At 36.4% G+C, this 26419-nt stretch overlaps 1 protein-coding gene across 1 annotated transcript in view; it reads right to left on the bottom strand.

Annotated features, from left to right (window-relative positions):
• Gprk2 (G protein-coupled receptor kinase 2) overlaps positions 1 to 26419 on the bottom strand; it is a 54704-nt gene that overhangs the window by 11374 nt on the left and 16911 nt on the right. The window contains 1 exon segment of the mRNA XM_068299945.1: positions 15441 to 16028. Within this exon segment, the coding sequence (XP_068156046.1) occupies positions 15441 to 15492 (52 nt within the window). The 5' untranslated portion in view covers positions 15493 to 16028.

Genomic DNA, 26419 nt, shown 5'->3' with positions numbered 1-26419 from the left:
TGACACAAACGACTGACATGGCATAAACAAAAGATACACCATGTATGTATATAAAAGCATGTATGTACACATATGTATGTACATATATACGATGTACATTATATACCATTTCAAATATAGTAGTTTCTGCTTGTAATAGTAACTGAAGGCACAGAGAATAACACAACTAAAGCCCAAAGCATTGGGTAAATATACACAGCGTTTCCCTTCGCCGACGACGACCACCGACCAACGACCAGTCAGGCATGCCAGAGTGTCCCGCTTCCAAATAACAACATTGCGGTTTGGCTTTTGTTTCTTCATCCATGTCCCAAAAATGTGGTACATGCAATATGCCACCAAGTTTGCAACTCATTCAAAAATGAAGTCATCTAAAGGTCGTCTATTTGATGATTTTTAAACCATTCAAAGTCCGCGCAATTGTTTCAGAGTATTAAATCTTCGCCACAGCCAAAGACCAACTCAGACTTTGTATGCAGTTCTTTTTTAGTTTTTCTGTATGGTTAGTTGGCGCAATGCGCCAGCTTTTACATGAAAATGTTTCCCTTTTATTTGGTTTGCAGCAAACGAAACGAACGAAACGAAAAGAAAAGTCACAAATCTATATAAATTTTGTTATAAAATAGATTTTTCAAAAAGTTTTTCTACTCGCGTGTATGTGTGCGAGTGTGTGGAACTACGTGACGCTTGTTGTAAATAAATGATGACAGATTGGAATGTGGGTGGAAATCGAAATTGGTAAATCAATAAAATTGTAATAAAATATATAGGGTTTTTGAATTTCTTTGCTCTTCCACTTAAAGAGCAGGCAGTAAATCGTTATATGGAACAAATCAAAGCATTTAGATTAGGATCAGTCTATTAATATTCAAAAAAATATTGTTTTACACCACTTTTTCTTCTTCTTGGATGATTTGAGAAAGCCATGGTCTATCTTTTTAGTCAACCAACTAATTGGCCTGTTCTTCTAGACATTACTTAGAACTAATCCCATCATCTTTTTAGCTAGCCACAGTGAAATAACCTTTTAATTAAAGTGCTGTCTGGAAATTAACCGCTGTCTGTATTTTAAGCCTCAAGCATTTTAATTCGTTGATTTATACTTTTCATCCTTCGGTTACTTCATGGCTTCGTTTTTCTCGACTTTCGTTTAATCAGGTGGTCTGAAAATTTATGAAACTTGAAAGTTTTTAAAGCTTTTGAAATGGGTGAGTGGTGGAAAGCCAAGCAAGACTACCTTATGCGCGGCATTCGAGTGCATTTTCTCGTTATAATAATTCCCAGCCCCCACTCGCGTTGTTATTACAAAAATTGCACTAAAAGAGAAAAGAGAAAATCGAAAGGAATAAGGAAAAACTCATATCCTACTCAAGAAAATTGTCGTTACATGTTAGAGTGGGTTGAGCTTAGCTTTTGCACACAAACACCAAGTAAAGTTAACTCCAAGGACTTCCTGCTGTGCCTGCAGCAGCAGCTGCTGCTACTGTTGCTCCTGTGACATTGTATTTGGAGAATATTTCATTTCAACCAACACTTGGACTTCCCCATTTACCGAATATATATTCTCATGGCTTTTCATTTTGGCCAGACCAGACCAGTCGTGATGATGATGGCTATGGGGTTAACATTAATTTTAAATACTCAGCGCAAATTGTTAGGCAATTATAATTATCGTTTTAAGTGCTCAGAAATTGCAGTTACTTCAAACTGACATTTGTTTGCCAACAAAAGTTTGCAATTAAATTTGTGTGAATGAAAAGCAAAAGAAGTTTTTCAATTGGCATAGTGGATTTCCGACAGGTGCTCCAAGCAAAAGTTGACAATTATTGCCAAGTTAGTATCCATTTTATTCAGTTATTAAATAATGAATTGACTTTTAGCTTTATCTTTGATTTGGTTTATCATTTTAATAATTTCTTTATCAAGATTACAGAAAGAATTACTCAATCAGCAATTAAATTTATGCTTAAGACTCGTCTCATATCAGATACAAATAGCAGTTTATGGATTTATATTTTTTCTTCTTTTGTTTTTTGCCACTTTGCCACTTGTCTTAAGTGAAACAGCAATAAAATGCTTTCAACAGTTTTAATCCTTTCATTCTTCTAGTATTTGCTTTCAACTTGCTTAATAATAATAAGCATCATCGGCAGCAGCAGCAACTGAAAGTGCAGTTAATATAGTTGAGAGACTCTTGTCTTGTCCGCCTGGCCATGATGTTGATTTATGTAGCTTGGGTTAATATTGATTTTGGGTTAAACAAGTTGAAATCGAAAACTGGCCATGAGCCAAAGTCGTGTCTATGTATCTATTGGCTAGCTAATTCTGGCTATTGATATGCTGCTGGTTTTTGGCGTTATTGTGGGGGTAGAATAGTTTTTGACATCTGTTTTGTGGCCATCTCTAATGAACAACTAAAACTAATTCAACACTCAAGCAGGCAAAAACAAATCCCATAATATAAATATGAACCAAGACTTGCTGGCCCAGTTGTTGTTTGTTGCATATGTGTCAAGTTACGAGCTCATAATAAGCGCAAATATGTTGCAATAAACATAAAAGCCAAACAAAACGCCCAGGAAAAAGAGAAACAAAGAGCAAGAGAGAACACAAACAATGGGAAGGCGCGAACATGAAAATTTATTATGTGTCACAGCGCTGTGTTAGGGTAAAGTAGGAGTAAGGGGAGTTAGTTAGAGGAGAAGGTAAGTAGAACAAAGATAAAAAGGCTATAAGCATTCATTAAAACACAAATAATTCTCTGCCAAACCGCCAAACGGTTAATTGAAGCAGAATAAAAATCAATAAATGTGTTCAATTTCGGCGCGTTTTTTCCAAGAATTGCATATAACTGGACTTTTTATGCCTAATATGCAAGGATAATGAGTGATCAAAAGGCTAGAAAGTTAGGGTATTAATAACATGATTCTGCCAGCATCAATTCAGAGCTGTTGCCATGGGGTCTGACCTTTTGATAAGAGTCAGGCAGCTGCGGCACGTGGATGTGAGAGGATAAGAAGAAAGAAAAGGAAAAAAGGAAAGGCAACACCAGCTTCAAACAAATATCAAAGAATCCCAACCATTTGAGAGGCTTTTTTCAGATATTTGAGTGTGTTTTTTTTTTGCTTTTTGTTAAATTAATGCAATGCCGCCAAATGAAAAATGTTTCTCTCCTAAAACGGCACATGCGTTTAGTTAGATTTTCTTTTGTTTCAGATTGCAAATTGTTGTTTTGAAGTCATTGCACGTTTGACTAGCTAACGTAGAAAACCAAAAAACAGTAAAAAGGAAAATACACAAAAACTGTGAAAAGCTAAAAACAATCAACAACAATTCGTAAAGTTCGAAGGGAAAATGCCAAAGAAACAAACTTCTGATACAAAACTAAATGCAAAACAAAGCAGCAACACATGGCGCGTGTCTCGCATTACAACTTTTGCTCAAAGAGTAGTTGGTACATAATTTAAATAATTCTTTGCCAAAACGTTGACAGTTTAAACGTGCTGCTCGTGTCGTGTTTCGATATTGTACAATTTTTCCTATTCAATGGCCATCAGGCCAACGCACTCGCTGCAGAGAGGAAGCTGGTCCCAGAAATCTCTAGGCCAGCCTTTTGCATTGCAGCTGTCAAAGCATTTGTCAAAATGTTGCATATTTCAACGTCAGTAAAATGAATTTCTTAAATGTTTTCGCCGTTACGCTTCGAATACTTCCAGGGTATTAACGAATGGTTTGGACATTGTTAACTGTTTGTTTTTTTTATGGGCATTATAAATAGAAAAGCATAATTATAATAGCTTCTATAAAGATAGGTGTTCATTTAGTAAAGGCTTTTAAAAGAATGTTTACATAAGGGATATCAAGAAATCGATGCTTTAACTGAATATGTTTCTTTACTTTTCTTTGCACTGAAAACCCACACGCACACACATACACACAACATGCAGTTGGTTATGTCTCGCCAAACTAGTTTGTCATCTAATTGCCTTCCTTTTTTTTTTTTTTTATTGTGTTGAAAAAGTATTTAGTTGCAATGAAAAATGTTAAACAACATGAAATGTATGTATGTACACGAAACACTCAGAATATGTTTTTCTGCTAAAGGCATATGTTCATACATATATACGACTAAAGTTTAAAACTTTGTTTACTCTATAAATTAGTTCCTAATGGTTAAGGATGAAATAAATATATGACATTTATTTTGCAAAAACAACAAGCAATACATTTGGCTTTGTCCCAGTGGTTGCTACTGACAATTATCCATTATTATCATTATGACTATTATTATTTTTGATATACCGTTGGATTAATGTTGATAAATATCTAATAAGTACATATATTATCAATGTGTGTATACTGAATGACAGAGGCAAGCTGCTGTTCAGTTATCAGAGTTATCAGCACACAAAATGAACACAGGAAAGGGCCTTGTTTTGATATGGCCATGTTGATATTATGATGGCCTTTACATAAATTTTGATCTAGGTGGTTAGATTTTTACCCTTAAGCTAGTGACGAAAAGTGCATTCAAGTGTTTTTCTCAAGGTTATAACAAAGGCAAAGACACATAAAGACATACAATTTGGAATTCGGAACATAAAAAAGCAAGAGCAATAATATTAACAACAATAACAAAAAACTTAGCAACAATTATTCTCAATCTACGCCAATTTGACAATGCTCATTCATATATTAAAAGACCCAAATGCAAACGCGATTAGATATATGTATATATATATATTATATATGTCGCCTGTATCTCAATACAAATCAATTAAATCGGACAATTTTCGTATTGTTGCTTTGTGGCTTTGTCGCTGACTTGACGGCGCATGCGAAATTGTTATAAATTGCCACTGCGACTTCTCTATATACATATAAGTAAATATGTACATATATATGTATATATGTTGTATGCTCTATGGCTTGGTTTTGTCTGTGCGCCGTTTCGATTGAATTATTTATGAATGAATTTTATTAGTTGCCCTCATTGGCAGCTCATCAGTGTCCGCGACTTGACACTAATTGTAGCAGAGAGTCGTCGTACAGATAGACAGACCGTCAGATAGCCAAATAGTCAGAGAGTCAATTAAATGCGCTACATTTTATCCAAAACATTTTAACAGATTTAATTTGGGCAAGCAGCAGCAAAAGCAGCAGCAGCAGCAGCTGACTAGATACACACACCTACAGACCGATGGCGACAACTAACCAAAAGTCGATAAAAGTGAGTACACAGATGCCGCATTCCCACGTTGAATGTTGGCCCCCGTTTCGGCTCGTTTGTGTTTATTCCGTCCTTGTTTAGCAGCTCAGTTGACAGCTCTACAAGCCGTTTGATGTTTGCTTTACTGTTTCTGCTGATTTGGCTGCTGTTCAGTGCATTTGCATTTTGCCTTATCATAACAGAGGATTTATTTATATTACTTTTTTCGCCTTGATTAATGACTCCAACAGGTTCAATTTCTCCTCAATGCTACGCACTTTCTCTAGACTTTTACCAATTTTGCATGTCTAGTTAAACGAATTTCAGTTAAAAAATGAATGCAGTCAAACAGCATAAGCAAAATATATAAAATATCAAACGATTGCCTGGTTTTCAAACTATTGAACTAGCATATAAATGAGATTTTCAAAGAGAAGATATGAGTAAGATTGATGCAGTATTTAAAATCATGGAGGAGAAAATGCAAGGCGTTGGCATGGTCTACAAAGTTAAAATAGCTTTTACACATGTTTATAATCTATGGCAAGAGGGAAAACACTTTGTAAACTTTCACCTTTTTTGCCAAACACTCAAAATACAGCAAATAAATGGCTTAAATTATGAGATTACAACACTCTCTGTCCATCTCGTACTCGTTTTCCCTCTGGTTAGAATTATTCGATTGTTTTTGGTGCATAAATTAGATATCAGCCAAAGTGTTGGCCAATTTGAAATTGGCATTTAATATTGAATATTAAATATGTAATACAACAAATACATTTAATGAATGCACAATAAATAAATACAAACAGTTTGCTTAATTGGTGTTCGAAAACATAAACACAAAAGAGTCAAAGACTAACAACAATTGATATACCGACAGCTAATTAAAACAAAAAATTAATTAAAAATGTTGTAAACATTGTTTTTGATATGAATATGATAAAACTTGATGGCTTATCAGCTTTTTGGCTCTCTGTCAGTACTCCGATCGGGTTATATGATACGCTTTTCTTATGATGCATTGCTATTTTTACAATATATAATGCTGTAAAGTTCAAACAACAATACATCGTCTAACCCCAACGTATTCAGTCGCCCATCTTTTCTACTCCCATTACGACAGCTCGCTGTCAAGTAGCACAACAAATATGCAATGTGCAAAATGCATTGACAGCACCCACAACGTACAATAACAACAACAACAACAACAAAAACAACGATAAGAACAACAACATTATCAACGCTATTCAAATATGTCAAGCCGCTTATGCTCTCTGCTATATAATATGACATAAGAGTAATGCACGGCTGCTCATGAATAGAAAAGAACGTTAGGCACTGGTTCTGGTTGGAGTGGGCGTGGTTTACAATTGAACATTAAGCGCATTAGGCGAGATGTAAGCAGTAATTATAATTAAATTCGCATAATCAGTGAATACCCAAGTGCCAGCTATATATGTACATAAATACCTACATAGGCAGCCAACATGTCGCATACATAATCAGAGGCATACATAGCACTCATACGCAGTGTTGTGCATACTCAAATACGTGTTTAAGCACGTACACATACACACATGTGCCTATGTATAGGTGCAATTGCATTTGACATTGCCAAAATCCCATATTGCATAATGAATTAATTATACATATACTTATGTATATATTTTGAGTATTTGGAAGCCCAACTAATTCCCACGAATCTGAAGAAATGAAAGCTATGAAAACTTAGAACCTATTAGCAATTATTAAACTTGGTTCTACTATTACTAACTCCAACTAACTGTTATCACTAACTGATTTTCCCAATATAAAAAGGTTTTCTAAAATAAATTTATTGCAAAACAAAGTTGCAATTTACTTAAATACCAGCAAATTAAATGGGATTTATAAATAATGAGAGTTGTGTTTGCAACTCAATGGATAGAAGCTTAATTAACTTAAACAACCAAATACAATTTGCCTCTTATATATTGACTCTGGCAGCAATCGCTCACAACATGAGTTCTCGAAATGCTAAGTCAATGCTTATTTTGAGGCTGCCTCTGTGTTAGTAGTTTGTATTTATTTGTCATGAATTTAATTTGAGTCTGCCATTTGTATGGCCGTTTTGTTGTGCCACCACATGGGACCAACGAGGCAGGCAACTAACCAAATCAAACAACTGATTCAAACTATTGCGGCAGCATCAGCTCTAGCTTTAGCAGCAGTAGCAGCAGCAGCTCGTCAGCTCGTCAGCTCTTGTGGTAAAGGAAAATTTAATTGAAATTGCATTTTGCACTGGGCTTTTGTTATCAATAAATAAAATCAATTTCAACATTTTTCCCATTTTGCTTCTTCATCAGTTCTGTTCTTTATTATAGTTTTTGCTTTGCTTTTTATTATATTTTCTATTTTTGTGTTTTAGTTTACTTTTGGGATTGAATCTGATGGCAGGACCTTTCGTGTGGGCATTATTTTCTGTTGTGTCTATGCTTATGAACCTGCAAATGCAATTTAAATGCTAAATGCAAATCGAAATTACAATGCACACATTCTAACACATATACACGCACATACACACACACACAGACAGAGACACAGTGGCACAAGTTTAGCTGTCGTTGCATTTTATAATTGCTTTTAAGGCTCAGCGGATTTTACCTTTGGTTGACATTTATTTATTTATTTATATGCCTTGGGGAATTGTTGCCGTTGTCGTTGTCGTTGACAACATTTCAAGTCTGCCTGCAACTGTTGCTGCAACATTTGGCAATCAATGAAGTGTAAAGATCTGCGTTACATTAGTAGAAATTAAAGCCGCCGCTCTGTTGTGGCATCACCTGGTGGTGTGTCTATGGTGTATGATGCATATATCATAGTTGGATAATGGATGTCGTCTATGCTGTTGCTGCTGCTGCTGAATTGAAATTGATATGCGAAACGCGGCTGAGAATCGCAAAATGACATAAACCTGAAATGCTGTCATTTTTATAAGGCAAAATTGCGCATACGACACGTTGTCACTCAGTGAGTTACCAGCATGGTGAATTCCTCTCGCTTTCTTCATATATCACTGTGAACAAATTTTTTCTTTCACAGTGGTCTTGAACATGTATTTTTCTTGCAATTTTCTAAGCTATTTGTATTGGAGATCCTAATGTATTGTGGAAACTTAGATTTTAAGTGAGGGAATGTTATATCCTTAATTCGTAAACAAGATTAAAGATTAAAGACAAAATATTGTAGAATAACTCTTAAATAAACAAATCCTGTTATGCATAAGGTCTTAATAATTTATTGGCAATGTTTATTGAATTTTTTGTGAATTCTTTATCACTGCATAGTAAGCAATGTGCATTGGCATACATACATACTTATACTTATCGTATAACTCACTTTACATCAGCAGAAAATTTTCACTACGACACTTACATTTTCATGGCAGACGCAAGCATAAAATCAGCCATCATATAAAACACGCCCAAAAAAAAAGAGAGTGACTAGGAAGTTACTGGCATTCTTTTATTTTCTTTCGCTCTTTGCTTTTGTTTTTGGTTTAAGCCGTGGCTCTTTTTGTTTCTGGAATTGTTGTTATTAAAGTGCTCGTAAAACATCAGGCGACAGCGCCTAAAAGCAAGCAACACGCACTGAACTGGACTTGAGGCCCATCAATCATAGGAAATCCTTGAAAACGTGGATGGGTGTTAGCTCCCTTTGCTGCTGCTGGCTGCTGCTTAACAAAGACAAATAAGCAAGTTATCTCTCTGACTACCGCCTCCTGTGAGCGGGTCTTGTCGTCTATTGGGCTTTGTCTGGCATTTTTGGATACAATGGTTCATATGAAGCAACGTTGTTGCCACGCCGACAAATTAATCACAGTCTGCCCTTTTTTGTCTTGGCCTGCCTTGGCAAAAATCCTTTCTCACATCACTTTTTGACTTTTTCGCAACGCTTAATTTATGAGTCTGGCACGCTTGTTCGTTCGTTTGTTGCTGCTGCATGCTGTATTCATTCTTCTAATAACAACAATAAATATATGCATACATAATAAATATAAATTAACATTCAACATTTCGTTCAAAAATTGTGTATTTGCCTAGCCATATAAATAATGCACAACAAAATAAAATTAAGCAACAGAGAGCGAGAAAAAAACATTAATTGTCAAAACAATCAATAAATTTGCTTTATGGCCTCCAATTTCTATTTGCTGCGGGCTCGTGGCAAGCTAATGGCGCTTAAGTTGATTTGCTTATCCGCCGGTCTGGTCAGATGCTATTTGCCTCAAACATTAAAACAGTAGCAACAGCAGAAGCAGCCGAAAGTCGGCGGTGGCGGCAACGGCTTCTTTTGTTTGATTATTATTTTTGGGCAACAAGATTGAACACACACACACATACGCACACCGATTAACATTTCGTGAATAGCATATGAAACATGAGAGAGAGAGGCAATTCGTTAGATTCAAATTTCACATACTTATGTGAGGGTTGTTTTTCAGGTAGCAGAAACAATTGAAATGAATTGAAATTTCAATCATACGCCACGTTGCACAAAATGCATGTTTATAAAGAACTTTCGCATTAAACTCAGACTCATTGTGATTTGTCAGTCTTTGTCCAGATGACTTTACATAGAACCCAATAAACACTTGTATTTCACATATTACGTATACGCCAACGAGTTGAGAGCTAAATATTTCGATTAAATATTCATTTGCTGACGCAGCAGCAACAACAGGGTGAGCGTCGTCACTGAAACATGCGATGAGGTCGTCGTATCGACATTTTCTTGTTATTGTTATTATTATTAATAAATGTGTTTTTTTTTTTTTTTTTGTGGTTGGTTTAAGATTTCTGTGTTATTTGCCGACGTCAGAGAACAATTTGCTTCTCATGTGCAAATAGAAGGCGGCAGCAACAGCAAGCCCCAAGAATAACATCAATCCACACAAGGGGCTACCGGGTTTCTTTTTTTTTTTTTTTTGTTCGCCTTTTCTTGTTGATATTCAATTTTAAAGGCAATCTTTTCAATTCCCCCAACAGCAGCGGCAGTGGCAGCAACAAGAAATAATAAATAACATTTTTTTGTTCTTCTCTTCCAATAAGCAAATAAACTTTTAGCATACAATACTTTGTGGGGGCAGGCATTTGGAATTAAGATTGTAGCAGACATACTCAGTTACCAATATTGGGAAGCAAACAAACAATTGAAGTTAAGGCCAACATCTAATTGATCATTAAATATGAAATATAAAGAAAATACGTTTTGTAAATAATTTGTTTAAGATAACCTAATAACATTCAAGATATCGAGTTTAAATAAGGGATATTCAGTTTCCTAAGAGAGAGTATCATAAATTCGGGATAACTTGAATAGAAATGCCTGTTTTTCAATTGTAGCAAAGCCAATCAACATTACTTCATTCTTTTGTATTTAAATCTTGGGGGAATGTTTTGCTAATCAGCTTGACATTAAAAGCTTTTTTATTGACAACGTTTGCATATGATTAAAATCAAATGGATATTCTTGCAACAATCATATGAAACAGTCTCTTGCTTATCACATGACATTTGATGCCAATCAATGCTTGCAAGTCTTCAATTTGCGAAACAACAATCGTTTTGATTGCAATTACCAGACAAATAGCAGAATAACTGATGATGTTGCTTTCGTTACGACAGCAAATTGGGTCACTGCATGGCAACAATGACAAGGCGACACAATGCAACACAAGGATGCATGAGAAAAACAGCTTCCCATTCGATTCAGTCATTGTGAATGCTACGTGCTGGAACTGCAGATAAGGAACCTCGAACCATGCACCGCAATGTCAACCAACCAAAAGCAACTGACTCCCACTGATAAGGCTGATAAGGCATTCGTCCCCTCCACATTGACTCCCCCAACTGGCAGGACATGGACATACCAACCAACCAACCAACTAATTAACCGACCGACCGACCAACCAAACCGACATCAGCATGTTGATAAATGCCTGCAGTTAGGAAGAGAAACATACCGACCCACCAAACTGACGAACTGACTGAGTAGACAGACTAGTAGTTACCTTTAATTAGAGCATGTGAGTGTGCGATTGTAGTGTGTCAGTATGTGTGTGTGTGTGTGTACCCGCCTCCAAGCTGGCCAAGCTGGTTGTATTTCCTTTGTTAGATTGCGTGCGATAATTAACAACTAGATTCTTAACTGTTTAGCATACAACATAACTAAAGGCTTGTTAAGTCCGATAAAAAGAGTAAAAGCAACAGCCGACCGACCACTCCAAATGAATTTGCGTGTTTGCTGCCGTTTTCTACTTTCTGCTGTTGCCCACGCGGCTTGTCCATGATGTCCATGCCTTGGACCCAGGCCCAGGCCGAGACCCAAGCCCAAGGCGAGTTGTTGACCAACGGGGCCAATGACCTGCTAGAACCTATGTATGTAGGTACATACATGTAGGTGTATGGTAGGATGACTGCTGGGAAATTGCACCTGCATCAAAAGCAAAAGCCAAACGAAAATTAGGCTAGCGGAGCGACAAAAGATTCTACTCTATAATTACAAAATTCGCCATGACAATAGACAAAAAGAAAAAAAGACTTTTTGCTTTTGAAACTTTTTTGTAATTAAGCGATTAGAAATTTAATTTCATAGTTCAAAGCATTCAAGCATTTGGGACAGACCCAAAACATACTAGAAAAAGTTATGAAATTAGTTTTAAAATAAAGCAATTTGTTTAGTTAAGAAGAACTAACACAAAAGTAATTTGCTTTAATAGATTTATTAGCTCGAGTACCATTGCATATCATTTCAAACAGATGACGTATTTTCCTATCAATTTAAGTCTACGATAAAGTTAAACTAATAAAATCGTCAATTGCTATTTTCACGGCACTGAAAACCCTATCAAATTTAAAGTCACAATTGATTAAGTTAATTAATTTTGTGTACATAATTTTGCATTTTGTGTCAAGATAATAAAAACTAAACTGCATTTGAGTCATGAATTTGGTCTAGAGGCTATTGGCTAATCGAGATTATGTTGGAGAACTTTTCATTTTAAATCTCGTTTTAGCTTCTGCAAAGGGGATTTCTTTTTCTTTTCTTTTTTTTTTTTTTTTTTTTTTTATACGCTATAAATTTCATTGTTTATAGATAGCCAAGCGCAGTGGGAATAACACCCAGAAGCAGCAGCAATAGCTACAACAACAGCGAAGGCAAATTAAATTTTTCACTTCATTCTAACTATAAATGGTGTATGGAAGAGGGGCAGGGCAGGGCGGTAGCAGGTGGTGGAGTGGGGGCTTTGGAATTGGTATGCTGCTTCTAGCTCCATTTTCAGCTTCTCGAGCATAATCAGCATTATGGGATGGCATTAAGGGCGAAATTTATGCGCCGTTGGGCGACTGTTGGTCGACGTCGTCGTCGTCGCAGCTTTTAGTTTTATACCCTGCACTCCAGTAGGTTAAAATGTTATATTAAAAGTCGACAAATTATGTTGCACAGTTTTCTAGAAGTACACAATTTTAATTTATACAATTTAAACCAAACGTATGAGGTTTGTTAATGAATTTTCCATATTTTGTGGAAATATGAGCAGAAGGGGAAAAACGATGTAAGGAAGAGACTATGAATAGAAAACCCTAAATCCATCTTGTTCTAGGGTATGTCCAACTCGATATTAAAATTTTCTTCTGTGGTTTTTTTTTTTTGCTGCTTCGTCCATTTTAATGCGTTGTCATTTTTTAAATGCGCAATATGAAGAAGCAACAAAAGTAGCAGCATTAGACGAGAAGCAGAGCTTTGTGGCATGGAAAGAGAAAACCAACTAACAATGCAAACACAATGCCAAAGTTGAAAAGAAGATAATGGGATTTGAGCAACCATTGCATGAATTGCATTCAATTAGTCAAAGCAATTGTTTTAAATAAACATAAAGAATGCTAAAAATAAATATAAAGAAATTCTTTGACTGGGGCGTGGCTACATTATGTGGAAGCTTAGCATTGGCTATCGCAAAAAGGAAGGAAAAATACTAACACAATCACAAAACCGTATCGAAAATGAGTGTGTGCGCGTTTGTGTGTGGCGATAAGCGAGCAACGCTGCCGCCACCGGATCTGTGACGCCGTGCAGTGTCTGAATGACGTAGGCAATCGTCAGTTGACCCTGTGAGTGATCCCTTTGCATATTAGCGATAGACAGCGACCACTGACAGCTGACATTTAGCTTAAAAAAAGTTCCTATTTATCAGGCATTCTACATTGAATGGCCAGAACAAATCATATTTTAACAAATTTGAGTCAAGCCCTAAAATCATAGAGCTGGAGGACAAGAATAAATTTCATTTGCATCCTTATGCCAACAAAAAGCCAAGTTCGACAATGCTTAAGCATAAAATTCAGCAATAACTTTTCCAAGCAGGCAGACAAAAGTGTAAGGAAACGGAGATTTTCTGCGAATGGATTTCCTTGTTGATGCCTGCGGCTGCGGTTTCGGCTGTGGGTTCAAATGCTGCGAGTCTGAGTTCCAGTTGTTTCCTTTAATCTTAGGACTGTATAGAAAACTTAAGACTTCCAACTTAAATTGGACACTTGAAAAAAGGCAAAAGATCAAAGCTAGGCCAAGTTTAGAAGCAAACTAATAAAGTTTTGGGCCTTTCTTTCATGTCCTTCTACTACTTTTCGTTAAGATTTGACTTCAACTTGCCATTTTTGTATTATGCAATTTCCTCAATCATAGTTCAAAGTCAAAAGAAAATATAGAATTCTTTTTTCCAGCACAGTCTTTATTAAGTATGGAAACGAACTGGCTTCTATTTTTTTTCTCTTTCTTTTCTTTTTTGTGGCTCGTAAAATGTGTGGCAAGGCAAATATGTATGCAAAGATATGATGCTCTAGGCAAGTAAAAAGGCATTGCGAAACATAAAAAAGACAAGCCCCTTTCGATTTACTCTCTTCCAGTTCCCCTACCGCGCTCACCTCTTTTTCCTATTGCTTTTTGCACATTCCCAAAGTCAACTCTAAAATATTACATTACTACAAATTGAAATTTTGTGCACGTTTCTGTCATTTAAATCTGTTGAGGCATCGACGGCAACAACAGCGGCCTGAACGAAACGAAAACAAATTCAAATGTATCTACCAGGACGTACGTACATACATATGTACATACATACAAACATAGGTAGTATATGTCGAGTTTGGCAACAATGAAATAAACAACATCAAAATGAAATATTTGATTGTGCGAATGCAAAAGAATGGTCTATGCAATAACATCAAAGCCTACAGAATGCCACAAGTGCGAGGTTAACTCGAAAAGTATTTGTATAATCAACACAGAAGGAGTAAAGTTTCCTTTCTTGCCTTATTTTAGAGGTCACATCATTTTCATTCATATAATCTTCATGTATATTCTGCTAATATAAGAAATTCCATCACTTTACAAACTTTTAGATATTCTTAGTTGTCCTTAACCAAGAAAAAGCAATCTCTATTTCTTTTCTGGCTTCATCCTCGCGAGCGTGTGTATTGGAAAATTATTTTCTACTATGATGACCTTTGAGTCGATGCATAATTTTGCATAAATTTGTTCAATACTCAATCGCTAAAGTTTAACTTTTTTGAATAAACAACAGAACAATGGCGCCCCCAACAATAGACACAATACCCAGAAGAAGATGACACTGAAATTAAAGAGGGAGCGGGGCGGCGCACGCAAAGACGGAGGCCAAGATAGGGGCTGATTGTACAAAAGTTTTTGGTATGAAAGTCCTGCAATTGAAGTGTGACCTCGATAAGGGAACATGGTAAGTGGGATTTTTTTCGAGACAGTCCAATAGAGCACTTAAAGCTTGTAACATGAACCATGAAAATGAATAAGTTGCTGGAGCGCAAACATTTAACGCTTCATTAACTTTAGATAAAGCACAGCTCCAGGCGCTTGCGGCTCCTCCCTCTTCTTCGCCTCGTCCTGCTTCTCCTTCGTGCTCTTTTAAAGACCACGCGCAAAAAAGAGGAAACAACAAGCAAAATAAAAAAAGTAAAGTAAATCTGACAATTAACATGCCCAACCACTTCACACTCCCCCGCATTCACTGTTCGACCCCCCAAGGAGAAAAAAATCGATGACAAGGTGACAACACTAAAGCTCGCGCCCCCATTTCATTTTGGGATGTGGATAAAGTTCGTATGATATAGTTTTTTTTTTTTTTTCCTTAATTTACTAACACCCTTGCACTTACCTTCTCTTGCTTTCAAGTAGACCGTATTGGCCACAATATTCTCTAATTCCATTAGTTCCAGGTTGGCGGTTTTTTAATGAATCCTTTGGCGCTCTCGAAAAAATTGTTGCACACACACGTTGTACACAACTTTGTGTTGCTTTTTGCTGTTGCTGATGTGCGCCTGTAGAAGGATTGAGCCTTTGATGTGTAGATTCACTCGCTTTTCTTTGTTTCTGAGCTAAAATTCCTTTTCCTTTCCTCTCTTTCGTCTCTCCTGTTGCTTTGTGGACTGGCTTCTTTCTATTTCTTTCTTGGGCTTCTAAATTTGCAAGTCTACAAATGGCTGGCTAATAATTTTGAACCGTCGTCTTGGGTCCAGCGTTGTGGTATGTGAAAAATTTGTTATAGACACAGGCGTCATTTAGTTTCAAGGTTCGGAATTTGCAAAATCCAAAAAATATTCTTGCCGTCGTCGTCGATTTCACACAAAAGCTTTAGCTTGATTGAATTTCAATCAGTGTGTGTGTGCGCTTGTTGTGCGTATGTGTGGGTAGTTAGTTTTATGCCGCCTTCTACTATTGTATGGAATTTGATCAAAAGATTCTGCTGTAACGAAAGTATTTTGGGTACAAGAAAAAAAAAAAAGAAAGAAGAATATATATGTTAGTTAATTGGATTAGGCATAATAAATTTCTAAATTTGTACCAAAAAAAAAAATAAATGAATTCATCTTGAAATCGACAGTTGAAAGCTTTTGAATGAAGCTAATGAAACCACAAAGTCCTTACCAGCAGCTCAACCAAATTGCACAGTGGGACTAATGCAGCGTTACTAAGTATTAAATTATAAATGCTTATACATATATAGCATTTAAGTCATTCAAAATACTGATTACAACAGACGTCATTAAGCAAGTCAAATTTGAATAATCAAAAAAGAAATTCCAAGTAATTTGTTATAGATTAGTTGACCCAAAATTAAACTTATTGAAACTTTGCGACAAATGGCTCAAGTTTAGTTCGTCGAAATTAGTCATTTAGTTTGCTTTAGAAAGTTATTGATTTTGAGAGTTTTAAAGAGAGTTTACAATGTAATCTCTTTTTTAATTTCTTTACTCTTTCAATCAATGGAGTCAATTTGCGAATTGAATCTGGGACAGGTTTTTTGCCATTTTTGGATTGACTGGCCACAGTGTGTGGGTTGTTTTGTGCTCGAAAAATTTTAACAACACTTAAACATTTCAAGTCTGAAGTCTGCCTCATGGGTAAGTCTTTTGAAAGCAGTTCTGGTCTTATTCTGGATTCTGGGTTGATGTTCCTGTATCGTCTTTTAGTAGATGTTATGCCTACGTGTACCTGTTTTGTCACCTGTTTGTGACAAAAGAGCTCTGCGTACGTCTGTATATTATAACACCTGCGTGAGTGTGTGTATATTGTGGTTGGGCCTGACACTGACAACAATCTCAAGAGATCTAGAGGCCAAAAGGAGGGTAAAGCCACAGCATATTTTGCCCACACGCTTCCCATACACTCTTTGGCTGGCTCTGTTGTTGTCATCAACATGGCACATGGAGGTGTCGGTAATGCTGCGGTCGAAAGAGAGTGTTGTCGCATTTATTAATCATGGCGAGAAGGAGACACCACCAAGATGCCAAGAGATGCCAAACTGCTGCTGGAGCATACGTGTGGGCATGCCTGTCGAAGTGGCGCGTCACGAGTAACCCAACTAATAGCAAAATAATTGAATGACACAAGTTTTCTTTAAGCCTAGCGCTCTCTCTATCTCTCTTGTATGCGTGATGGCATCCGGCCTAGATGATTATGTACTTTCTTTGATCAACCGTACTTTTAATGGAGGATATATACATTTATTTTTATTATTAATTCCCTTTTGATAAATGTATGTAAATTGTACTTATTGTTTCAGAGCGATAAATTTCTTTTTTTTTTCAGTTATCAACTTTTTTTTTTTCTTGCTTGTGCGTCAATCGAAATTGTTAATGTTTATATACAATAAATGTGTTTTTATTAAGCGATCTCTCTCCTCTTATTGTGCATAGGCAATTTTTAATTAAAAATGAACTCATGTTGATTGTACATATGTACAATACACACACACACATATAAACTTATATATACGAGGTTATGCTTTTCTGTTTTATTATAAGAAAAATCAACACCATGTGCGCCATTACCGCTGGTTGCCAACTGAAGGAGAAGCCTGGAGCCAAAAAGCTGGAAGCTGCCGCACATCAATCAAAGCATGAAAGTGTGCCCATCCATGGTGTCTGGGGGCCCATGTGAGTGCTTATTTTCAAAACAATATATATATTTTTTTTTCTCTGTCCGATTGAAACACGACGAACGGATAGTGAAACGGACGGGTTGACGCGCCAGCAAAATTTGTGTACCCGTGGCAAATTAATTGTTTCTCCAATGTGTAGCCAAATAAACAAAGACAAGAAGCAAGCTAGACAAAGAGAAATAGAGAAGGGTAAATCGCCATACCACATATACACTATATGAATTCACTGAGGATCAAAAAGGTTTAAGGTCTTTTGTCTTTAAATATCTGAATTTCTTCTCCAAATATTCATTCTTTTTTGTTTTCCATTTCTTTAAGTGTAACATGGATAAAAAATATATTTGAAATTCATATGAAATGGCCGTGCTATAAAATGTTTTATTTAACATTCGGGATTTTTTTTTTTTTTTTTGCCGTTTTATTTGAAAAGGTAAAAACATAAAGTGCGTTCTGTAGTGGCTACTAAAAATAAAATGAGCGCAGATTGTAAACCATTGACGTGGGTGTGTGCCAATCACATGAGGCCTTTCGCCTAGTCTATCAGTGTATGTGTATGTGTGTGAGTGAACGCGTTAAAAGCCTCTTTATTGAACATTTGCGCCATTAGGCCAGGCAATGGAGAGGATGTTGGCAACGCCGACGACGACGACGAGGATGGTAGCATAAAAAACGCAAACGACGTTGTCAGTCATCCACTCACACATTTACACACACACTCCCCTCGGTACACACACACACACACAGACATGTGTACATATATAGGCAGACAGAAGGCTGCTGCCATTATGAAAATCTTGCGAAATGGCGTAAATGTGCATGAAGCTCATAACAAAATTAAGAAGCGCCAACAACTAAGCGAAAGAAGGTGAAAGGACACTTTCTATTGCCACTTTTACCCATTTACCGAGTTCACGATAATTCATTTAACAGGTACAAAAAGAAACTTTGTAAAAGTGTATTAAGGATCATAGGCATTTACCTCTTAATATTTAAAAATTCTCAAACTCAATTGCTTTGTTTGTTTATCCTTGAAAACTTGTATCCTGTTTTCTTAAACTTTCGACTTGAAAATACATTTTTTACAGAGTACAACTAATTCGTTGAATAATAAGTATTAATCCTGTTGCTTTTAGGTTAACATTTTTATTGCCTCGATTACTTGCCCCTGCCCCTGGGATCAAGTTTAGCCTCGACATCCGGCTATGGATCCTTTAATGCGGGTCCAACCGTTGGTTTCCTTTTGCTTTTTGTCTTTTATCGTCGTTTTTTTTCTCTGTGCCAAATTGCTTTTGGTCTGCCCCACTTAATATGTATCACTGATTTGGCAAGCTGTGGCCCCCTTCAGTTGAGGCGCATCAGAAACAGCAGCAGCTGCCTTCAACAACGCAGATATTGACTTATTAATTAGGGCAAAACAATGGCCCAAGATGCCAGTTAAGGATATGGAATGGCCGAACAAGACAGCAGCAGAGCATACCAGAGTCCTGTCCCTTGTCACATTTATGACAGGCGAAGACTCGAGGGCACGGCTTGGCAAGGCTATTGCCACCCACTTGCGGGTCTGAATTCCAAATGCGTCAATTTAAATGCCAAACGCGTTTCATGCATAGGCAGTTCCGACAAAAAGACACCTTACTGATGACCATAGATATACATACATATATACTAAAATGAGAGTCAGGCAGTTTTAACTATAATACAGATCTAGAGGTATGCAGGTCTTACGCTGTCTGCATTCTATTCTGTTCCTTTTTTTGTTCTTTTGCATTTTATTGCTGATGTTGGCAAAGAGAAAGAATGGAAAGGAAAAGAAAAAGAAACTAAACAAGAGAAAAACCATAAAGCAAATGAAAATCTCGCTTTACACCAAACCAAATCATATTGTCCATTTGGCTTTTGCCATTTTCCTAACTTGCTGCTTCTGCTTCTTCTTCGCTTTTTTGTGGTTTTTCGCCATATTTTCTTCTTTTTTTTTCATTGCTATGTTGCCAGAAATTTTTTTTCCACTTCTCTTCCTTCACGTTTTGTGTTAATTTTGCTCTGAATGCGCAATTTATTTGCTTTAAACTTGAACGTGTATGTATGTGGGGCTCTTTTTGTGGGGACGTTGTGGGTGTGTCCTAGCACAAGGATCAACTTTTAGTCAGACGAGCATCAACCCTGCGGCATTGCATGTTTCTGGCTTGCATTCTGTAAATGTATATATATGTGTATGTTTATCTGTGTGTGTGTGCGTGTGTTTGAGTGGATGGTGGGTAGACGCCCTGAAAATGTTTTCACTTTAATTTGCGGTCGCTGCAAAATTTTAATCAGCTCTCATTTTTAGTTGTTTTTTTTTCTACATCTTTTTGTGGTATTTTTTATAATGGGGGATCAGGATGAAATGATTTCGGTGAGAGGGTGGCTACTAAAGTGGTTGAGTGGTCAGAATTATGAGCCATAGAATTTCATAAATTTTAATTTTTCTGGTGAAAAAAAAAAGTGCAAACTTTGCACAAGAACTTCATCAAGTTATGGACTTAACCATAGCTCGATTTAACTGATTCTAAGTAAGTGTACATAGCTATATACAGGACGAATACCTATATTAAGGACCCAAGACTGATTTCCAGGGTCCCCACCCCACCGTATACCGCAAAGTACATGCAATCCGATTTAACTACTTAGTCAACCGCAAAGATGTGTCAGTAACAGTTAGATAACATGGCAATCGCATTAGGTTTAAGTTAAGAACGGGGCAATAGAGAGGAAAACACAACCACAAGTATGCAGCTCTCACAGATTAACATTTGCGGTTACTTGGGCAATATACGATTTACTTAATTATCACAGTCGGAGAAAAAGAAACATCATTATCTCCATCATATTCAACGTTATCGTTATCGTTAATATGATTTAATGACGCATTAAATGAAAACTGATATAATGATGGCCAAAATCGTTGAACAAAAGATACAATTATTGCCTAATGATAGATATCGATATATATTTTTTGGTTTCATTTCTCATGCAACGTCTTTCTCAAAGGTAAATTGAATATTTGGGAATTAAATTTCAACAATTTAAAATCGAATTGAATTACAATTGCTGCTGAGCCTGACCAAGCGTTTAAATCGCATTTTTAACAATCATAAAATATTCCATGAAGGACATAAGAAAAAACAATAGAAAAACTACATCAATCATGAATGCTGAACAACACATTCCATTTGCGTTTAGTCCAGTTCTGTTCAGTCCAGTCCAGTTCAGTCCGGGGCAATCAATAATCCCAACAACTATGCCAAAAATGACCCAGTTTGATGGTCGACTGGTCTGGGGGCAAGGACAAGAAAACATTGTGAATTGATGCAGCTGCCAAGTGACATCGAATTTTTTATGCTCCTCCCCCGACCATTGCCAGCAAGCGATTGCTAGGTTTTGGTTGGTTGCTAGCTTACTTTTTTTTCGTCCTCGCCCTCCCAAAATGATAAATATGGCGATTTTAGACTCTTTATTTTTCTTTTTTGCTCACTGTAGGGTAGAATTTTCATCATCAATCTCAGTGTTATTATATTTTTTGTTTCTTTGATTTGTTATCCTTAAATTTCAATATCAATGGACAATATAAATATACTATTAGTTGAGTGTATATAGTATATATATTATATTCATATTTTAATTGAATAAAACTAGAAAAGCCATAGAAAAAGTTTTATTTTCGAGTTTGTTAACTTTCTTTTCCGTTTTGAGCCAATAATAAGTGTGTGTGTGTGTGTGTGTGATGATTTCTCGTTTGCCAAATCTCTTTTACAAAAGGACACATTTCTTTGTGTTTGTAGGATGCATGCCACACACACACTGACATAACATAAAGGCTGTTGCATACTTTGCAGCGCACTAGAGCATTAGATTGCCAGTGTCCTGTTTCTGCTGTTCTCTTCTGTCCTGTCTTGTCTTGTGTTCCTGGCTCCATTTTGCACTTTGCAGTTCCCTGCGACCTGTTTGCATGCATAATTTGCCAAGTCACGCCCCCTTTTCCACCTAAGACAAGCATATGTAAAAGACCTCTGCATACTACGTATACATATATGTATGTACACATATAGTTTGTTAGTGTGCGTGTGTATGTGAAAAGCTTTTTGCTTATTCATATATTTTTTGATTTCCCCAAACGCTTTCAACGCTTGCTTCTCTACTAGATGGTCTCGATGGAAAGTATGTGGGGACTTTAGCCAAAGCTTGTCGCTAATTTATGCTTTAATAAATTGCATTTATTCTTCTCCTTTTCGGCTTTATTTTTATTTAAATTATTCCTTGGGCGTGGCCAAGACATATTCTGGGTTCATGATGAACCCTAAACATCAAAGAGATGGCAAATTTTTGGGTTTTTAAATATTTTCTTTAACTTTTCTAAAGTGAATTTTCAAAGAATTTCTTCTCAGTTGAATGTCCTGACACCCTCCCACGTTCGCTTTCGCGCAATCTTCCCACAACCGCAATTTTCAATATTCCTTCGCATGTGTATGTGTGTGAGTGTGTACAAGTTATGATTTATGCATGTGGGTCACTGCTGTCAACACAAAGTGAAATAAAGCAAACATATTGCCCCCGAAACGCCCTGCAACAAACACAACAAAAAATGTACAAAGAGAATAGAACAGAATTCCGATAGAGGGAGGGGGATGGGGAATAGGGAAAGTGAGAGCAGAAGCCATCGGAGCCTATCTGTTGAGAAGCTTTCAGTTTTCATGCCTCAATAGACCGCACACTTACACACACACACACACACACACAGACATTGAGAACAAAATGTATTTAAACTTATGCAATATATCCGAATACCATGGAATATTTATGCGAAAATGATTTATGAACTTAACCCACATAATTGAGGCTTCCATTTCATCTAACCACCACAAGAAGAGACAACAATAATCACACAACTAGTCACAGACATCATTTGAATACTAATTGGAATTGAATTCTTTGGATAAAAACAAATGTAAATAAATACAAATACAAAGAAAATAAATTTTCATCCATCTGCATTTTAGTTTTTGTGGCCGCAAAACTTATCTTTCAATGAATTTTCATTGAAACTTAAGTTAGTTAAAATGGTTTTAGTCTAGTCAACAAAGTGACAAAGAAAATGCAAGGACAATGCAAACGAGATGCCTTTAGAAAATGTAAATGAGCAATTAATTGAGCAATAAATGTACAGAACAAAAAACGAAAAGGATAAAAGATGACGATAAACTTCAAAAGACTACAAAAAAATGTCATTTTATAACTTTCAATGAAATTTTAAAACTTTATGCTCTGTTTTTTGTTTTGATTAGTAAAACAAAATGAGTTTTTCCTCCACTCAAACCCGTTGCCTAATTACCAGGCAGCGAAGGAAGGGACTGAAGGGCTTACCAAATCGCTCATCTTATCATTTATCTATTCAGATGAAAACTTTCTTAGATCAAAGACCAACAAAAAAAAAAAAAAAAAACACCCGTCAGCTGCTTCTGCTTTAACGTATCTATTTGTATATATATGTACATATATTGTATATAGGCAAGTAGTATATGTATGTATATATTTAATATATATTTTATAGTCCTTTTCCCGGCACGTTTATACACTTTTCCGCAAACTTTGATGGCTGCTCTTGGCTCCCTTGCTCCGATTAGCATATTTTTACGTTGCTCTGCTACTTAAAATTCGATTTATGCGCTGACACAAAAAGCATTGACAGGCAATTAAAGTGCTCGGTTGGGTACAAGGAATACGAAGAGAAGCAAAGATGAAATGATGCTGCCAAAGTAGCAAATGAAATTCTTAGCCGGAAGATGCGTTCAATAGGAGTATATAGCAGTGAGCAGAAGAGAAGAAAGAGACAGAGAGAGAGGGAGGGGGAGAGATGAAATCCACCGTCATCATGATTCGATGCCTTATGCATTTTCTTCACTTTTTTTTTATATGTTTTTTAATAAACATTTCTTGCCTTTGATCGGGCAACGTCGGGCAGAAAGAAATAGATTAAAAGTCCATTAAATTATTTTGTGCCCCTCAATATAAATGGAAGTAAATTGCCGTAAACTTGCCCATAAGGCAAGGCAAACAGGACTAAGTCTTCTCTCCCTCAAAGTCCCTTTCAACTCTGCACGATTTTCACTTTCTTTTCGTGTAGGCATTAAAAATTTATTGCAAACAAAAAATGAAAATTTACAATAAAAGCAAAAAGCGAAACATTTTCAATATGAGCAGCCATTGAATACCCTATATGAAAATGTTATACAGCTTATTCTCAATCGGGTCCCATCTACCCTTCTGACTTAGACGAAAAATCGCTGGGGACCACATTTTTAAATTACCAAAAACCCACGTAGTCCCTAACACCTTTCGGAGGACCAACTCACAGACAAAACGGAAGTGCATAAATAATGACAACAGATAAAAACACAAATAGGTAGTCGACGCCATTCAACCAGCCATCCAGTCAAGTAAATGCGGGGAGTAGAGAAGAAGTAGAGACCAAAGGCACAAATTTTTGAAGGGCACGAAGCCTAAATGATTTACAAAAAGCAAGATATATGAGCTCGAGGAATTGCATGTTAAATATTTAAGAGGCAACCTCGCAAAAAAAAATATAGGTATATATAAAGAAAAAGCAAATAGACAGCAACAAAGAAGCAGAGAGTCACTAGATGAAGATGTAGATACATACATAGAGATGCCATGTGCGTGTCGCGTTTCGTTATCGGCGTGTTAGAAATTGGCTTTTAAGCAGCGGAACGGTAACGAGTCTTGCTTTCTCCTCTTTTTGCTCAGACTCCTCCAACTGTCACTACATCTGTGACTGCGAAAATGTAACTGTGTGGCTGGGTCTAGGGATCACTTTATAGCTACGCATAAAATATGATGGTCTCTGAAAATATTATGGCACTTACCTTCTACCGTGCGACCTTCTCTTTTTTTTACCTATCGTAATTGAATAGAGCACTACCGTAATGAAGTCGACTGTTAAAATGGGTAAAAGTCCTCTTTTACTTTTGCACATTCCCCTCTATTTTTACACCCCACATTACCAAGCTAACAATCAGCATTGCTTTCAGCATTTTGCGGTGGGTAAACAACACAGGAAAAATGTCTGCGGTTAGAGGTGGCAAAATTGAGGTATGGGAATCATAGTCGGAGTCAGTCTATTTGATTCTATGTTTGCATCAAATACGGCACAAATAAATAGGCAGGCAACATACACACACTCACACACAAACACATAGAGACGTATCAATACGAGGGAAATTTCAAAAGTTTTCTTAGTTGACGCTGCGCCTATAAAAGAAGTTGCATCTGAGGCTGAGTCTGCATTACCACTGGGTCTTCGGCCTCCACGGTTCCGGTGTTGTATTTATTATGTGAGAAACTGATCGTAATGGCTCTAGGTAAGTAAATTTTTACTTTCATTATTACATTATCATTATTATATTATTATTATTATATTATCATTATTATATTACTATATAATTTATTACTTTTAATTATTATTCCAGAATGGATCCTTCATAGCCAAAGAACTACACTTCTTAGATAAACATTTTAAATGGATTACTAACTGATCGTAATGACTCTGAGTAAGTAAATTAATACTATCATTATTATCATTGCAGAATAGCTTATTCATAGCCATAGAACTGCACTTATTGGATAAATATTGAAATTAGATTATTAACGCCCATTGCTACGGGTCTGCATCCTAATTTACTTTTTCTATTGTATTCTTGTTCAATCTTAAAATGTTCAATGATACCTTGTGATGCCTCTTTTTTATTATTTGTTGACAACTTTTCGACCATCCCATGTATAAATATGTATGCAGGGAATTGTATGCTGCCTTAGGGGTCTTTGACTTTCGTACTTCATTCTGGATGGCCAAGAAAAAAATATTTATTCAATCTATTTGATGCCAGGATGCGTAGTAGTAGTAGTAGTTTATTCTCTATATATTTGAGAGGCTTAGAAAGGATTGCTAACTAGGGGTCGATGGGATCCGTTACGATTAGTTCGCATTTTGCTTTTAGATAAATTGCCTTTGGCACTCAATTATTGCATGACCAAGATGTTGTAGCTACATCTCCTCCACATTCAATTACCTTGGTCACTTTGTGGGTCTTATTAATGCTTGGGGATTATGAATGACAGGGAGCAAAACCAAGTGGCAGTTTGAGCAAGGGGCAGGGCCAATCAAACAGGCAACAGACAAAATACAAATAAAGCGCCTCATCAATAAAATAGGCAATCCAACCATTCCTACCTACCTATCCTATCTTGTACATACTTTGCCCACTGTACCAAATAAACACGTTTCGTGCTCGCGTCCTAAGCCATTAACAGATTCCACTGCCATGTTGTAGAAAACTTTAGATCCGACTGAGGGAATTTACGCTTCATTGAGCCATGAGATTTCATTAATAAAATAAAAGAAAAAATTCCAAAGAATTTTACACTTGAAAAAATAAAGCACACAAAAACCATTTAGAATCAAAACTTTTGATTTAAATAGAATATACATATATATGTACGTTTGCTTTTCGCTAAGTGTAGCCATTGGGCATTTGCACATCCAGAATGGCAAGCGGATTTAACTATTCATGAGTGAAAGCAGCTCGCACAGACACAAGAACACACACACACACACACACACACACCCACACCCACAAATAGAA

This window comes from Drosophila tropicalis, unplaced genomic scaffold, assembly GCF_018151085.1.
Source record: "Drosophila tropicalis isolate 14030-0801.00 unplaced genomic scaffold, ASM1815108v1 contig_878, whole genome shotgun sequence".
In the NCBI taxonomy this organism is placed as follows: Eukaryota; Metazoa; Arthropoda; class Insecta; order Diptera; family Drosophilidae; genus Drosophila; species Drosophila tropicalis.
This window is presented reverse-complemented; position numbering and strand designations above follow the sequence as displayed.